The sequence below is a fragment of the Bombina bombina genome, chromosome 1 (assembly GCF_027579735.1).
Source record: "Bombina bombina isolate aBomBom1 chromosome 1, aBomBom1.pri, whole genome shotgun sequence".
Lineage (NCBI taxonomy): Eukaryota > Metazoa > Chordata > Amphibia > Anura > Bombinatoridae > Bombina > Bombina bombina.
Window position 1 is genome coordinate 347,705,467 of NC_069499.1, and position 18,436 is coordinate 347,723,902.

Here is an 18,436-nt window from a genome sequence, read left to right on the forward strand (position 1 = left end):
GACCACAAATTCACTAACTACGCATGCGCTCCACCTCGCCGCCGCCGCCACATTACAATCGCTGCACACACACACACACAGATATATATATATATATATACATACACAGTATATATATATATATATATATATATATATATATATATATATATATATATATGCAGCACTATAATTTCTCAATCTTTTTTGCCTCTGCCTGGGGGGTTCAAGGGGACCGTTTGCACAGAGAGTAAATTTGTGGTCAGAATTTGCTGATCTCAGATGTGCAGCGATTTGAATGCGGTGACGTGATGGAGCACATGTGCAGTGAGTGAATTTGTTGTCAGGCAGCTGATTTCACATCACCGGGAATGACATGATTGGCTAATCTGATAAATTGGCTGATCTGTCAGAAAACCGGAGCGCCAAAGTGAGGGTGCGAGGGCTATACCACTTTTAGGCACTTGAATATGAGTAAAAGTGAAGAAAAGTAAATTTTTCAGAAAAAAGTTTAAAATTATGCCAAAACATCTCTGAACGGCTCCCCCAACTGTCCGCAGCTGAACCGCTGTGTACTTGAGTGAACCGCTTACTGCAGTGAATGGTTCCTTAAAGGGCCAGTACCACATTTTAAGTTAAAGGGCCATAATACCCAAATGTTTAAACACTTGAAAGTGATGCAGCATAGCTGTAAAAAGCTGATTAGAAAATATCACCTGAACATCTCTATGTAAAAAAGAAAGATATTTTACCTCAAAAGTTCCTCAGTAGCCACCTCCCATTGTAAACGATTTCTAAGCAGCATTTTAGTGTGTTTGTCCTGGGACATCTGAAGGGACTAGCATCGTGCACTCTCATATTATTTCACCAATCAGGTAAAGGAAGCTTACTATGAAATCTCATGAGAGTTAAGTCAAATCTCATGAGATCACAGTAAGAGTTCATGACCTCAGCACTGCTGATGCTGATTGGCTGCTGTTCATTTCTTCATTTTTTTTAATTTTTTTACCTGCAGCTGGGAGCAGCTGAGTATAACTTTTTACACAGAACTTACTCTGCTGAGCTGAGGAAATTGTGAGGTAAAATATCTTCCTTTTTTACATAGAGATGCTCAGGTGATATTTTCCTCTCAGCTTTTTACAGTTATACTGCATCAGTTTCAAGTGATTTAGCATATGAGTATTATGTCCCTTTAAGTTGAGTGAAAATAAACTGCTGGTGGGTAGAGGAGGGTTAGGAAACTCCCCAGAAGAACCATATGGTACAATAAACCTGTTAGGGTTAATGTTCTAGTACCCAAGTAAGTGTCTGCACGAGGGAAGGCTAAGTTCCCCAGCTATGCTATATTTAATAGCAAGTACCTACTAATAGCTTGTGGGCTCTAACAAATGCCAAAACAGTCTTACCTGACTGCAGCACCCCTCCAGCAATATATCAGATGATGTATCCAGTAGAGAGCCCATCCAGTGTATGTACAAGTACAGCAGATGATCTCAGAAGAAATACCAGTTGTCCCACAGGGGGAATCTAACGGACAAGTCCCTGCGTCGCCTGAGGGTAGTTATGGCTAAAATTCCATAGGGAGATACTGTGCATATAACAAGGTATTCCTGTTTCCCTGCATCATTCATAGCGCTTGGAATCTATTCTTTGCTTGTTTCTAAATATATGTCACAGGAATAATGGGTCTCACATTGGTCTGAGCTCCCATAAAACAATCCATAAGCAAGTAGCTGGAGCAACTCTATCTTCGACCTCCTCCTGGGAGGCCAAGAACAAAACTGAGGCGAGGTGGGACGGAGGGATTAAAGCTTGTGTGGGTTCTTGGACCCCTAATGGCGGGAATTATACCCCACATGTTATGGATTTCTTATAGACTCATCATCATACAAAAGAAAATTTGAAGACCAGCCATATTTTACATTGAATCAGTAGAATGAACATGACCCATTTTTCTCAAAAAGATTACACTTAGATACTCCTCCCAATAGTTTTTTTTTTTTTTTTTCAAAATTAAATTATATTTCTTTGTAACAAAACAAATGCCAGTTTGTTGTTGTATAGGCACCCTACAGACAAGTATCATCCATGACTCCATTCACAATGTGAAAATAATTATTGATAGTGTGATCTGCAGAAGACACTCATAATAGTTTGTCACTCTGTCTCACAGTGACTTGACTAGACACTAGAAAGCATTCAAAGGGAGGTTACTAAATGGAACATGGTCTAGGAAATACTTTGTGACCTTAAAACATGAAGCTCAGAGGAGAAGAGAGGTGATACAGCTATATCACCTCACAAGCAGCACAAGCTTCTTAAATTGTAGCTGGCTAGCCCCAAGTGCTGCAGCCCACCTTGAAATCTCCACACCCAATCGGGACTTGAGCACATCATACATTTTTTTATTGAAATTATCAGCATACAATACAGTAGCAGACCACCAATGCAGTGATATACACATAAACTAGATAAGCTTGGTAAGATTAATATACAGAAGAAAATAGATCAAACTGCTAGAAAAGTAAATCAATTCTTTAAAACTACTATAAAACAACAAATAAAAAAGGCACATAATAAGATTGTCCAGAATAAGAGGGAAAGAACAATATCCAAGATAGTAGAACTTGATTGGGATTAGTTTTTAACTAATAACAGTTGTATAAAATGTTTCTTACTTCTCAAGTATGCTGCATTGTGGTGTTAAGAACATAATTAATTTAACAGTAAAATGTTCTCTTTTACTAGGTAAAACCCTCACAAAAGGGTTAAATACATAATCAAAGTAATGCTCCTGGAACAACTCAGGATTCTGTTGGTGATTAAAGTAAATGTATTATGCCTGCTCCTGATTGGTACACTAGCAGTATCCTAATCTAGAACAGCATGGGAGTCTGACTTTGGCTGTAGGTTAACCCTATTCACTGAGGTTATAAAAAGGAAATATTTAAAAAAGGAAATATTTAAAAAAGGAAAATAAGATGCTTTGATAAAACAGAGCATCTTATTTTACACTAGAATGTATGTTGAGTATTTCCCTGTCAAAGGCATTCAGATGCTTGTGCGCTCCGATTCTCTCCCCTGTGCCACTGCCCTACCTGCCTCCATCATGTAACATTCCCTTACCCCCAATCTCACCACACCAAGTACCTTATTGACATGGAAACTAATGAACATACACTCTCTTCAGTTTGCCTGAATCATCCCCATCATACATACCCATCCATATAGCTGAAATGTACATTCTCAAACTCTATTTTCCCAGAGCGGAACCTCATTTCTGGAGCATTTAATTTATCTTTCACCTGGCAGAGAAGGAGGCAAAAGATTAGATTCTCTGCAAGTGTATGATGCTGGTACAAATAAAAGAAAGAAGCAGCTCATACACCAATACTAGATCTTTAGTCACTTGAAACAATACTATTTGGTGTTATTTATACAGAATTATTTTTATACTAAATAGACCTGTCTACAGGTGAAGCCACTAACAAATCAGCGTTCTATCTCACTCTCAGATCTTTGTTAGCCTCACCTCTTCATCTTCACTAAAAAGTTCAAACATATTCTCCATGTCAATGAAGGAATTCTGAATCATCCTGAGGAAAAAGACAAAATTACTGATCACTGTAAATGTTCTTTATGCAAATGGTTCTCTACATTAAAGGTTGATCTGAGCAGGTCATATAAAAAAACATTATATATCAAGACATTTACATATAAGTATGTTAAACAGTTGATAATACAGTTTGAAAGTCTTTATAGACACAAGTTATCAGGTAGCAAATGACCAACCTCATTTTCTGAGTGCTATACAGGGAGTGCAGAATTATTAGGCAAGTTGTATTTTTGAGGATTCATTTTATTATTGAACAACAACCATGTTCTCAATGAACCCAAAAAACTCATTAATATCAAAGCTGAATAGTTTTGGAAGTAGTTTTTAGTTTGTTTTTAGTTATAGCTATTTTAGGGGGATATCTGTGTGTGCAGGTGACTATTACTGTGCATAATTATTAGGCAACTTAACAAAAAACAAATATATACCCATTTCAATTATTTATTTTTACCAGTGAAACCAATATAACATCTCAACATTCACAAACAAAACAAAAACAAATCAGTGACCAATATAGCCACCTTTCTTTGCAAGGACACTCAAAAGCCTGCCATCCATGGATTCTGTCAGTGTTTTGATCTGTTCACCATCAACATTGCGTGCAGCAGCAAACACAGCCTCCCAGACACTGTTCAGAGAGGTGTACTGTTTTCCCTCCTTGTAAATCTCACATTTGATGATGGACCACAGGTTCTCAATGGGGTTCAGATCAGGTGAACAAGGAGGCCATGTCATTAGATTTTCTTCTTTTATACCCTTTCTTGCCAGCCACGCTGTGGAGTACTTGGACACGTGTGATGGAGCATTGTTCTGCATGAAAATCATGTTTTTCTTGAAGGATGCAGACTTCTTCCTGTACCACTGCTTGAAGAAGGTGTCTTCCAGAAACTGGCAGTAGGACTGGGAGTTGAGCTTGACTCCATCCTCAACCCGAAAAGGCCCCACAAGCTCATCTTTGATGATACCAGCCCAAACCAGTACTCCACCTCCACCTTGCTGGCGTCTCAGTCGGACTGGAGCTCTCTGCCCTTTACCAATCCAGCCACGGGCCCATCCATCTGGCCCATCAAGACTCACTCTCATTTCATCAGTCCATAAAACCTTAGAAAAATCAGTCTTGAGATATTTCTTGGCCCAGTCTTGACGTTTCAGCTTGTGTGTCTTGTTCAGTGGTGGTCGTCTTTCAGCCTTTCTTACCTTGGCCATGTCTCTGAGTATTGCACACCTTGTGCTTTTGGGCACTCCAGTGATGTTGCTGCTCTGAAATATGGCCAAACTGGTAGCAAGTGGCATCTTGGCAGCTGCACGCTTGACTTTTCTCAGTTCATGGGCAGTTATTTTGCGCCTTGGTTTTTCCACACGCTTCTTGCGACCCTGTTGACTATTTTGAATGAAACGCTTGATTGTTCGATGATCACGCTTCAGAAGCTTTGCAATTTTAAGAGTGCTGCATCCCTCTGCAAGATATCTCACTATTTTTTACTTTTCTGAGCCTGTCAAGTCCTTCTTTTGACCCATTTTGCCAAAGGAAAGGAAGTTGCCTAATAATTATGCACACCTGATATAGGGTGTTGATGTCATTAGACCACACCCCTTCTCATTACAGAGATGCACATCACCTAATATGCTTAATTGGTAGTAGGCTTTCGAGCCTATACAGCTTGGAGTAAGACAACATGCATAAAGAAGATGATGTGGTCAAAATACTCATTTGCCTAATAATTCTGCACTCCCTGTAATCTAAAGAGTAAAAGATATGAGGTGCTGTACATAGATCAAAGACAGCAAAGGGATAAAGGTGCCTCGCTATAAATAAAAAGTGATATAGTGCAATATTGCAATTACTAAATAGCCCTACTGTGAAAAAGGCCCACTCTAAGGCCAAAACACGTTGAAGGGTCACTGCTTGAGTTTCCTATTTGGTAAGCCTTATTTCACAGTAGGGCTATTTAGGAATTGCAATATTGCACTATATCACTTATTTTCACAGGTCTTTGTTCAAAATTATGTAGGACATCACGGATAAAGCATATATAGAAATCGTTTTTCTGATTTTCCTTTTTTTGTCCATTTATTTTTACACTTATTTTTTATACTCATACTTTTTCGTTACCTGTCTGGGATATAAACTTTGGAATTTTGTTTAAAGGAAAATTATTTTCACGACGAGGGACATATTTCACTTATTGGCTATATTGCCACATCTCCTAAGAGACACTTATTTTACTGGGACATTTTTGGGACACTTATTCTATCCATACTTTTGTCACTATTACACTAGTGCTAGACCAATACGGTTACATTTTGCTCCATCTGTTTTATTTTTGTTTTATTATTTTATTTTTTATTCATTACTCTAATAGGGTACCAAATTGCTACTATTTTAGTATAATAAAATGTTAATTTTTTAATATGTTTTGAATATGTTCTAATTCTTTCACCTAAACCTCTATTTGGCGCTCCCTCTTTTGTACAATTGTAATTTTCTTTAAGTCTTTTAGGGGAGTTTTTGAGAGTATATTATGTGTAGGCGCTGAATTATTCATTTATCATATTACCCAAAATGCATCCGGCATCACTGTAGCATTGGAGGGCAAGTGGGCTGTGGAAAGACTATCTTGTGGCTAATTGAGATACAAGAGGTCAGTGAACACAATGCAATAGGAAACACAAGTAGGAATATTCAACAGAGCTTCTTAATTCCTCCTCAATAATGCTACAATAGTCACCATATATGCCAGCATAATCTTTTAACAAATGATTCAAGTTTTAACAGTGATATTACACTGCTCACACCCTGTACAGATGGATGGAAGGGTGTTGATTGTCTCAACATTCCAGAACAGTCAGCAGAAATAGTCCCCAACAATAAATTTACAGCATAAAATAAAAAGCAAGGTCATTATAGTCATATCAGGAATTTCTGTCTCTGGTATGTTTGAAACATAAGTATTGTAATTATGGTATCTCAAGTATACCATAATTTCACTGCCCATGACATCCCTGCATGTGGATTTTGTGGACACTGATGTAATGGTTTACCACTTTGATGCACTACAAATTTCTCATTTAAACAGTTTGCTCCTACCCCAATTGGAATTATATCGGTGAAAATTACCATAGCTGAGATATTATGATACTTACAATATTGTTGAGGGTGCAACATTACCAACAAGAACCAATCTTTTTAGTGTTCTTAATGATAATCACTCTTTTGTCCATGGATGGTAGAAAACAGTGGACTTTTTGTGCAGGTTTAATTAAAAACATAATTTATGCTTACCTGATAAATTTATTTCTCTTGTAGTGTAGTCAGTCCACGGGTCATCCATTACTTATGGAATATATCTCTTCCTAACAGGAAGCTGCAAGAGGATCACCCAAGCAGAGCTGCTATATAGCTCCTCCCCTCACATGTCATATTCAGTCATTCGACCAAAGCAGACGAGAAAGGAGAAACCATAGGGTGCAGTGGTGACTGGAGTTCAATTAAAATTTAGATCTGCCTTAAAGACAGGGCGGGCCGTGGACTGACTACACTACAAGAGAAATAAATTTATCAGGTAAGCATAAATTATGTTTTCTCTTGTTAAGTGTAGTCAGTCCACGGGTCATCCATTACTTATGGAATACCAATACCAAAGCTAAAGTACACGGATGAAGGGAGGGACAAGGCAGGAACATTAAACAGAAGGAACCACTGCCTGAAGTACCTTTCTCCCAAAAATAGCCTCCGAAGAAGCAAAAGTGTCAAATTTGTAAAATTTTGAAAAGGTGTGAAGCGAAGACCAAGTCGCAGCCTTGCAAATCTGTTCAACAGAGGCCTCATTTTTAAAGGCCCAGGTGGAAGCCACAGCTCTAGTAGAATGAGCCGTAATCCTTTCAGGAGGCTGCTGTCCAGCAGTCTCATAGGCTAAACGTATTATGCTACGAAGCCAAAAAGAGAGAGAGGTAGCCGAAGCCTTTTGACCTCTTCTCTGTCCAGAGTAAACGACAAACAGGGAAGAAGTTTGACGAAAATCTTTAGTTGCCTGCAAATAGAACTTCAGGGCACGGACTACGTCCAGATTATGCAAAAGTCGTTCCTTCTTTGAAGAAGGGTTAGGACACAGTGATGGAACAACAATCTCTTGATTGATATTCCTGTTAGTAACTACCTTAGGTAAGAACCTAGGTTTAGTACGCAGAACTACCTTGTCTGAATGAAAAATCAGACTCTTCGAGCCGAGGAAATAGCCATCAAAAACAAAACCTTCCAGGATAACAGCTTGATATCAATGGAATGAAGGGGTTCAAATGGAACGCCTTGAAGAACATTAAGAACTAAGTTTAAGCTCCACGGCGGAGCAACAGTCTTAAACACAGGCTTAATCCTAGTTAAAGCCTGACAAAAAGCCTGAACGTCTGGAACTTCAGCCAGACGTTTGTGTAGAAGAATAGACAGAGCAGAAATCTGTCCCTTTAACGAACTAGCAGATAAGCCCTTTTCTAAACCCTCTTGTAGAAAGGACAATATCCTAGGAATCCTAACCTTACTCCATGAGTAACTCTTGGATTCGCACCAATATAAATATTTACGCCATATCTTATGGTAAATTTTTCTGGTAACAGGCTTCCTAGCCTGTATTAAGGTATCAATAACCGACTCTGAGAAGCCACGCTTTGATAGAATCAAGCGTTCAATCTCCATGCAGTCAGCCTCAGAGAAATTAGATTTGGATGGTTGAAAGGACCCTGAATTAGAAGGTCCTGTCTCAGAGGCAGAGACCACGGTGGACAGGACGACATGTCCACTAGGTCTGCATACCAGGTCCTGCGTGGCCACGCAGGCGCTATCAGAATCACCGAAGCTCTCTCCTGTTTGATCTTGGCAATCAAACGAGGAAGCATCGGGAATGGTGGAAACACATAAGCCATGTTGAAGACCCAAGGGGCTGTCAGAGCATCTATCAGCACCGCTCCCGGGTCCCTGGACCCGTAACAAGGAAGCTTAGCGTTCTGACGAGACGCCATGAGATCCAGATCTGGTTTGCCCCAACGATGAATCAGTTGAGCAAAGACCTCCGGATGAAGTTCCCACTCCCTCGGATGAAAAGTCTGGCGACTTAGAAAATCCGCCTCCCAGTTCTCCACGCCTGGGATGTAAATCGCTGACAGGTGGCAAGAGTGAGACTCTGCCCAGCGAATTATCTTTGAGACTTCCAACATCGCTAGGGAACTTCTGGTTCCCCCTTGATGGTTGATGTAAGCCACTGTCGTGATGTTGTCCGACTGAAATCTGATGAACCTCAGAGTTGCTAACTGAGGCCAAGCTAGGAGAGCATTGAATATTGCTCTTAATTCCAGAATATTTATTGGGAGGAGTTTCTCCTCCTGAGTCCATAATCCCTGAGCTTTCAGGGAGTTCCAGACTGCGCCCCAGCCTAGAAGGCTGGCGTCTGTTGTTACAATCGTCCAATCTGGCCTGCGAAAGGTCATCCCCTTGGACAGATGTGGCCGAGAAAGCCACCATAGAAGAGAATCTCTGGTCTCTTGATCCAGATTTAGTAGGGGGGACAAATCTGAGTAATCCCCGTTCCACTGACTTCGCATGCACAATTGCAGCGGTCTGAGATGCAGGCGCGCAAATGGTACTATGTCCATTGCCGCTACCATTAAGCCGATTACTTCCATGCACTGAGCTACTGACGGGTGTGGAATGGAATGAAGGACACGGCAAGCATTTAGAAGTTTTAATAACCTGGCCTCTGTCAGGTAAATTTTCATCTCTACAGAATCTATAAGAGTCCCTAGAAAGGGAACTCTTGTAAGTGGTAATAGAGAACTCTTTTCCACGTTCACCTTCCACCCATGCGACCTCAGAAATGCCAGAACTATCTCTGTATGAGACTTGGCAGTTTGAAAACTTGATGCTTGTATCAGAATGTCGTCTAGGTACGGAGTCACCGCTATGCCTCGCAGTCTTAGTACCGCCAGAAGTGAGCCCAGAACTTTTGTAAAGATTCTTGGAGCCGTAGCTAATCCGAAGGGAAGAGCTACAAACTGGTAATGCCTGTCTAGGAAAGCAAATCTTAGGTACCGATAATGATCCTTGTGAATCGGTATGTGAAGGTAGGCATCCTTTAAGTCCACTGTGGTCATGTACTGACCCTCTTGGATCATGGGAAGGATGGTTCGAATAGTTTCCATTTTGAATGATGGAACTCTTAGAAATTTGTTTAGGATTTTTAAGTCCAAGATTGGTCTGAAGGTTCCCTCTTTCTTGGGAACCACAAATAGATTTGAATAGAATCCCTGCCCGTGTTCCGTCCGCGGAACTGGGTGGATCACCCCCATTAGTAAGAAGTCTTGTACACAGCGTAGAAACGCCTCTTTCTTTATTTGGTTTGCTGATAACCTTGAAAGATGAAATCTCCCTCGTGGAGGAGAAGTTTTGAAGTCCAGGAGATATCCCTGAGATATGATCTCCAACGCCCAGGGATCCTGGACATCTCTTGCCCAAGCCTGGGCGAAGAGAGAAAGTCTGCCCCCCACTAGATCCGTTTCCGGATAGGGGGCCCTCTCTTCATGCTGTCTTGGGGGCGGCAGCAGGTTTCTTGGCCTGCTTGCCCTTGTTCCAGGACTGGTTAACTTTCCAGCCCTGCCTGTAACGAGCAACAGCTCCTTCCTGTTTTGGAGCGGAGGAAGTTGATGCTGTTCCTGCCTTGAAGTTACGAAAGGCACGAAAATTAGACTGTTTGGCCTTTGATTTGGCCCTGTCCTGAGGTAGAGCATGGCCCTTATCTCCCGTAATGTCAGCTATAATTTCTTTCAAGCCGGGCCCGAATAAGGCCTGCCCTTTGAAAGGAATATTAAGCAATTTAGATTTAGAAGTCACGTCAGCTGACCAGGATTTAAGCCATATCGCTCTGCGCGCTTGGATGGCGAATCCGGAGTTCTTAGCCTTAAGTTTGGTTAAATGTACGACGGCATCAGAAACAAATGCGTTAGCTAGCTTAAGTGCTTTAAGCTTGTTCATAATTTCATCCAATGGAGCTGTGCGAATGGCCTCTTCCAGAGACTCAAACCAGAATGCCGCCGCAGCAGTGACAGGCGCAATGCATGCAAGGGGCTGTAAGATAAAACCTTGTTGAACAAACATTTTCTTAAGGTAACCCTCTAATTTCTTATCCATTGGATCTGAAAAAGCACAACTATCCTCCACCGGGATAGTGGTACGCTTAGCTAAAGTAGAAACTGCTCCCTCCACCTTAGGGACCGTCTGCCATAAGTCTCGTGTGGTGGCGTCTATAGGAAACATTTTCCTAAATATGGGAGGAGGGGAAAAAGGCACACCAGGTCTATCCCACTCCTTGCTAATAATCTCTGTAAGCCTTTTAGGTATAGGAAACACGTCAGTACACACCGGTACCGCATAGTATCTATCCAACCTACATAATTTTTCTGGAATTGCAACCGTGTTACAATCATTCAGAGCCGCTAATACCTCCCCTAGCAATATGCGGAGGTTCTCAAGCTTAAATTTAAAATTAGAAATCTCTGAATCCAGTCTCCCTGGATCAGATCCATCACCCACAGAATGAAGCTCTCCGTCTTCACGTTCTGCAAACTGTGACGCAGTATCTGACATGGCTCTCACCTCATCCGCGCGCTCTGTCCTTAACCCAGAGCTATCGCGCTTGCCTCTTAATTCTGGCAATTTAGATAATACTTCTGTCATAACAGTAGCCATGTCTTGCAAAGTGATTTGTAAGGGCCTCCCTGATGTACTTGGCGCCACAAAATCACGCACCTCCTGAGCGGGAGGCGAAGGTACTGACACGTGAGGAGAGTTAGTCGGCATAACTTCCCCCTCGTTGTCTGGTGATAATTTCTTTACATGTAAAGATTGACTTTTATTTAAAGTAGCATCAATGCAATTAGTACACAAATTTCTATTGGGCTCCACATTGGCCTTTAAACATAGTGAACAAAGAGATTCATCTGTGTCAGACATGTTTAAACAGACTAGCAATGAGACTAGCAAGCTTGGAAATACTTTTCTAAATAAATTTACAAGCAATATAAAAAAACGCTACTGTGCCTTTAAGAAGCACAAAAAGCTGTCACAGTTGAAATAACAATGAACCAAAATAGTTATAGCAACCAATTTTTCACAGTAAATGTATTAAGTTAGCAAAGGATTGCACCCACCAGCAAATGGATGATTAACCCCTTAATACCCAAAAACGGATAATTTAATAATTAACGTTTTTCTCACAGTCAAAACACACTGTCACAGGTCTGCTGTGACTGATTACCTCCCTCAAAATGAATTTTGAAGACCCCTGAGCTCTCTAGAGACGATCTGGATCATGGAGGATGAAGTAGACAGATTGTGACTGAATTTTTACTGCGCAAAAAAGCGCTAAAATAGGCCCCTCCCACTCATATTACAACAGTGGGGAAGCTCAGAAAACTGTTTCTATGCAGAAAACAAAGATGGCCATGTTGTAAAAATCATGCCCCAATAAGTTTTATCACCAAGTACCTCACAAAAAACTATTAACATGCCAGTAAACGTTTTAAACATACATTTGAAAAGTTATGAATTGTTATTAATAAGCCTGCTACCAGTCGCTTTTACTGCAGTTAAGGCTCATACATTATTTCAGTATTAACAGTATTTTCAGAGTCAATTCCATTCCTTAGAAAAATACATTCAGTGTACACACACTCATCAGCCTAATACCAGTCGCTATCACTGCATTTAAGGCTGAACTTACTTTACATTGGTATCAGCAGTATTTTCTCAGTCAATTCCATTCCTCAGAAAAATAATTACTGCACATACCTCATTTGCAGGGGGGCCCTGCATGCTATTCCCCTTTTCTGAAGTTACCTCACTCCTCAGATGAGAACAGCCAGTGGATCTTAGTTACATCTGCTAAGATCATAGAAAACGCAGGCAGATTCTTCTTCTAATACTGCCTGAGAACAAACAGCACACTCCGGTGCCATTAAAAATAACAAACTTTTGATTGTAGAAATAAACTAAGTTAAAAAACACCACAGACCTCTCACAGCGACCTATCTTGTTAGGCTGCAAGAGAATGACTGAAAATGACATGTGAGGGGAGGAGCTATATAGCAGCTCTGCTTGGGTGATCCTCTTGCAGCTTCCTGTTAGGAAGAGATATATTCCATAAGTAATGGATGACCCGTGGACTGACTACACTTAACAAGAGAAATACTAATAATTTTTAAAACAAATTCAAGTGACATTAACAAATAGCCCACAGTTGTAAATAAGAAAATTAAATTTTGAATTCCTTATATGCTAAGCTGTGTGTGAAAAACACAACTTTCTTATATCAAGTAAATGAGAGGAAAAAAAAAGAGAGAAGAGAGAGCCCCCCCCCCCCAACAACAGCAAGTCCCACAGGAAGGCCACAATCATAACTCAAATGTAATAGCTACAAAAGGGCTAAGAAGCTTTTCTTTTCTACAACATGGGAACAAATCAGAATGCCATAAATGATAACTTCTGCATTAAGAACAAATTCAAATATCATAATTAAACTGGTTCACAAAAAACATATTTTAGATAAGGCATAGATCCATTGTGCTGTTGCAAGTACCTGTAATAAGTGCCAAACCAGTTCAGAGGTGTGTATAACTGGATAATGTAAGACCCAAACAGCACATAGTCACCCACCTATGAGAAACAATAGGGTGTCAGCTATGGCAGAGACATTTCTACTTTTTTTTTTTTTTTAAACAAACATACATTAGATTTAAACTCACTTTAAACTTGTTCTCAGTGACAAAATATGCACAGAGCAAGGAGCCAGCTAGCAACCCCAGCCCAATGATAAAGTTCTGGGTCTGATTCAGCATGGCGAGAGTAGCATTTACTTTCCACTCTGACACCTAAAAAAAGAAAAAAGATCCATTTATAAAACATATATGCATGATTTGCTGATATAAGGCATTTATTCATCAATTTCATTCAAACAGATAACACACTCTGGGGAACACGGCCTAAAGAAAAGCAGAATGATGTGACACCTTTAAAATGTACCTATGTTACTGAAACTTCTGTATCCTCTTTAAAACTCTTAAAGGGCCATAATACCCAAATGTTTAAACACTTGAAAGTGATGCAGCATAGCTGTAAAATGCTGACTAGAAAATATCTCATTAACATCTCTATGTAAAAAAGAAAGATATTTTACCTCAAAAGTGCCTCAGTAGCCACATCCCATTGTAAAGTATTTCTAAGCAGCATTTTAGTGTGTCTGTCCTGGGACATCTTAGGGGATGAGCATCGTGAACTCTCATATTATTTCACCAATCAGGTAAAGGAAGCTTACTATGAAATCTCATGAGAGTTAAGTCAAATCTCATGAGATCACAGTAAGAGTTCATGACCTCAGCACTGCTGATGCTGATTGGCTGCTGTTCATTTCTTCATTTTTTTTTATTTTTACCTGCAGCTGGGAGCAGGTGAAGTATAACTTTTTACACAGAACTTACTCTGCTGAACTGAAGGAATTGTGAGGTAAAATATCTTCCTTTTTTACATAGAGATGCTCAGGTGATATTTTCCTGTCAGCTTTTTACAGTTATACTGCATCAGTTTCAAGTGATTTAGCATTTGAGTATTATGTCCCTTTAAGTAATTTGTACTAAAACAATGCTACCATCTATATGAAAGAGCAGCATTTAAAGGGGCATCAACAAAAGCAGGGTTGCTACTAACCTGTGCAATGCTGCTCTTATGTTAACCCTTTACAGGTCCTGGTTGATCAAGCTCCATGTCGTCATACTGGGCACAATTTATCTTGGAGATTCACATTTTTGCTGTGATTTCATTGCTTTTTACATATTATGTAATATTTAAACTGTGTTATACACTTGCTACTGTGTTATATCTGGGGATATTTTATATCCCCGAATCCTGTTTGGTAACTTTTTTGTTTGCTGAAATCCTTGGAATCAGTCAGCTGGGCGGCTGAGAAGCCCCAGCTTGTGGTTATTGCACCTGGAGGTGCTTTGAAATATGTAAGTGTGCCTATTCTTCATATACACTTATTCTAGTAGAAAACTGTGCTGGGCTATGTTGGCTCTGTATCCCCTCTTCTAGGAACATTGTGGACCCCACAGGCGAGGAATTATCCCTGGATATCTGGCTGCATTCATTCAGTTTGCTGGGCAACTGTGAGGTTCCAGTCTGCTTCTTTCCACCCTAGGGTGCAGTTTGTTTGTGAGTATATGTTTTACTATTCTATCTTTACCCGGGTTTTGTAGTATTAGGCCATTGGGCGCCTCTGTGTTCTTTTTTAGACCAATCGTTTTCATCAGGATCCTGACCCTCCTATGACAGAGAGCTGACCATTTCATTTGTTTGGAGCTACTTCCATTTATTGGACATTATTGGTTGTATGGACTTTTATTTTTCAGCTAAAGGAAAGATTACTTTATCTGATTTCTTATGCCGATTGTTTTATATTGCAGATTTTATGTTTTTTTCTTCTATTATTGTGATATAATTACTAAGAGCGCCCCCTGGAGGATTGGTGGGTTATTACACACTATATCTTTATTCTTGCATGTCAAGAAAGAAAGAAATTTATCAGGTAAGCATAAATTTTGTTTTCTTTCTAATGACACAGTGAATCCACGGATCATCAAATTACTATTGGGAATCAATACCCAAGCTAGAGTACACAGATGATAAAGCAGGGACAAGACAGGGAACCTAAACGGAAGGCACCACGGCTTGAAGAACTTTTCTCCCAAAAGAAGCCTCAGCCGAGGCAAAGGTATCAAATTTATAGTGTGAAGAGAGGACCAAGTTGCAACCTTGCAAATCTGTTCAACAGAAGCTTCATTTTTGAATCCCCAGGAAGAGGAAACAGCCCTCGTAGAATGAGCCGTAACTCTCTCAGGAGGCTGCTGTCCAGCAGTCAAATAGGCAAAGCGAATGATACTCTTCTACCGTTCCGACTGTCCCCATTTGAGAATCAAGCTGGAGAAAACATCCGAATGGAGTTCCCACTCCCCCGGGTGAAAGATCTGTCTGCTCAGAAAATCCGCCTCCCAGTTGTCCACTCCTGGGATGTGGATCGCCGACAGACGGCAGTTGTGGGTCTCCACCCACTGAATTATTTTGGCTACCTCTGTCATGGCCAAGGAACTTCGAGTTCCCCAGATGGTTGATGTAAGCCACTGAAGTTATGTTGTCCGACAGGAACCTGATAAACCGGGCCGAGGTTAACTGAGGCCAGGCCAGGCCAGAAGAGCATTGTAGATTGCTCTAAGCTCCAGAATGTTTATGGGTAGAACAGACTGCGACCGAGTCCATGTCCCCTGAGCCTTTAGAGAACCCCAGACTGCTCCCCATCCCAGTAGGCTGGCGTCCGTTGTCGCAATCACCCAGGTGGGTCTGCGGAAGCAGGTTCCCTGGGATAGATTATCCTGAGAAAACCACCAAAGAAGGGAATCTCTTGTCTCCTGCTCCAGATGTAATTGTGGAGACAGATCTGCATAATCTCTGTTCCACTGCCTGAGCATGCATAACTGCAGAGGTCTGAGGTGGAAACGGGCAAACAGGATGATGTCCATAGCCGCTACCATCAGACCGATTACCTCCATACATTGAGCCACTGATGGCCGAGGAGAGGACTGAAGCACTAGACAAGAATCGAAAATCTTTAATTTCCTGACTTCTGTCACAAATATTTTCATTGATGAGAAATTTATTATGGTTTGCAAGAAAACTACCCTTGTAGTTGGAACTAGGGAACTCTTTTCCAAATTCACCTTCCATCCGCAAGATCGCAGGAAGGATAACATTTCCGTGTGAGATTTTGCTTGTTGAAAGGATGGAGCCTGAACCATAGCATGATTAAGTGACATATGGTCACGAAACGTTGCTGTTTTATATGTCTGAATAAAGCATATTAAGAAAATATATTAGTGCTGTGGACTACACTATTCTTTGGATTATTAGTGGGGTTTGGCAGTTTTACCCCTGTCTTCACGTGCACTGGCTACAGGAGTGCTGGCCCACATTGGGATAGCCTGAACCAGAATGTCATCCAGATAAGGCGCCACTGCAATGCCCCGCAATTGGAGCACCGCCAACAGGGATCCCATAACGTTTGAAAAAAATCTGGGAGCTGTGGCAAGGCCGAATGGAAGAGCCACAAACTGGAAGTGTTTGTCTAGAAATGCGAACATCAGAAACTTGTTATAGTCCTTGTGGATGGGAACATGCAGGTACGTGTCATTCAAATCTACCATTGTCATAAATTGTCCCTCTTAAACCAAGGGAAGAATGGAACGAATAGTTTCCATCTTGAAGGACGGTACTCTGAGGAATTTGTTTAGACTTTTGAGATCTAAAATTGGTCTGAAGGTTCCCTCTTTTTTGGAGTAAAAGCCCAGACCCTGTTCCTGCATTGGAACAGGAACTATCACTCCTAGGTCGAACACAGAGTAAGAACGCCTCTCTTTTTATCTGGTCTGCGGATAATCTTGAAAGCAGAAATCTGCCCCCGGGAGGAAAGGTCTTGAACTCTAGCTTGTATCTCTGGGACACGATGTCCACCGCCCAGGGATCCTGAACATCCTGAACCCAAACCTGAGCGAAGAAGGAAAGTCTGCCCCCCACAAGATCGGGGACAGGCCCTTCATGCTTCTTAGCTCTGCAGACCAGCACAGCAAAACCAGAAATCTTTGCTCCCAGTTTAATATCCTGTAGAGAAGCATCTGTAATAAAGAAATTGGCCAACTTAAGAGCCTTGATCCTATCCTGGATCTCTTCAAGGGGAGTGTCTGTCCGAATAGAATCAGACGACGCATCAAACCAGTATGCTGCCGCACTAGTGAGGGTAGCAATATACACACCGCAGGTTGCCATTGTAAACCCTGGTGTACATACATTTTCTTGAGTAATCCCTCAAATTTCTTGTCCATATGATCTTTAAAGAAGGAACAACTATCTTCTATGGGAATAGTGGTCCTCTTAGCTAGCGTGGAAATTGCCCCTTCCACCTTGGGTACCGTCTGCCAAGACTCCATTATAGAGTCTACTATAGGAAACCTCTTCTTAAATAGAGGGGATGGAGATAAATTTATTTCTCTTGTAGTGTATCCAGTCCATGGATCATCCATTACTTATGGGATATTCTCCTTCCCAACAGGAAGTTGCAAGAGGATCACCCACAGCAGAGCTGCTATATAGCTCCTCCCCTAACTGCCATATCCAGTCATTCGACCTAAACAAACAGAGAAAGGAGAAACCATAGGGTGCAGTGGTGACTGTAGTTTAATTAAATTTTTTTCCTGCCTTAAAATGACAGGGCGAGCCGTGGACTGGATACACTACAAGAGAAATAAATTTATCAGGTAAGCATAAATTATGTTTTCTCTTGTTAAGTGTATCCAGTCCACGGATCATCCATTACTTATGGGATACGAATACCAAAGCTAAAGTACACGGATGATGGGAGGGACAAGGCAGGGATTAAGCGGAAAGAACCACTGCCTGTAGAACCTTTCTCCCAAAAACAGCCTCCGAAGAAGCAAAAGTATCAAATTTGTAAAATTTTGAAAAAGTGTGAAGCGAAGACCAAGTCGCGGCCTTGCAAGTCTGTTCAACAGAGGCCTCATTTTTAAAGGCCCAGGTGGAAGCCACAGCTCTAGTAGAATGAGCTGCAATTCTTTCAGGGGGCTGCTGTCCAGCAGTCTCATAGGCTAGGCGTATAATACTCCGAAGCCAAAAGGAAAGAGAGGTTGCCGAAGCTTTTTGACCTCTCCTCTGTCCAGAATAAACGACAAACAGGGAAGATG

The 18,436-nt window shown here is 41.1% G+C and overlaps 1 protein-coding gene across 3 annotated transcripts in view; it reads right to left on the reverse strand.

Moving 5' to 3' along the window:
* ABCB6 (ATP binding cassette subfamily B member 6 (Langereis blood group)) overlaps positions 1–18,436 on the reverse strand; it is a 124,467-nt gene that overhangs the window by 26,778 nt on the left and 79,253 nt on the right. For all 3 annotated transcript variants that reach the window (XM_053698159.1, XM_053698161.1, XM_053698160.1), the window contains exons 10-13: positions 13,382–13,507; positions 13,216–13,292; positions 3,512–3,575; positions 3,199–3,284 (exon numbers count right to left, since the gene is read on the reverse strand). In XM_053698159.1, coding sequence (XP_053554134.1) covers positions 3,199–3,284; positions 3,512–3,575; positions 13,216–13,292; positions 13,382–13,507 — 353 coding nt within the window. The remainder of the gene's footprint in view (positions 1–3,198; positions 3,285–3,511; positions 3,576–13,215; positions 13,293–13,381; positions 13,508–18,436) is intronic.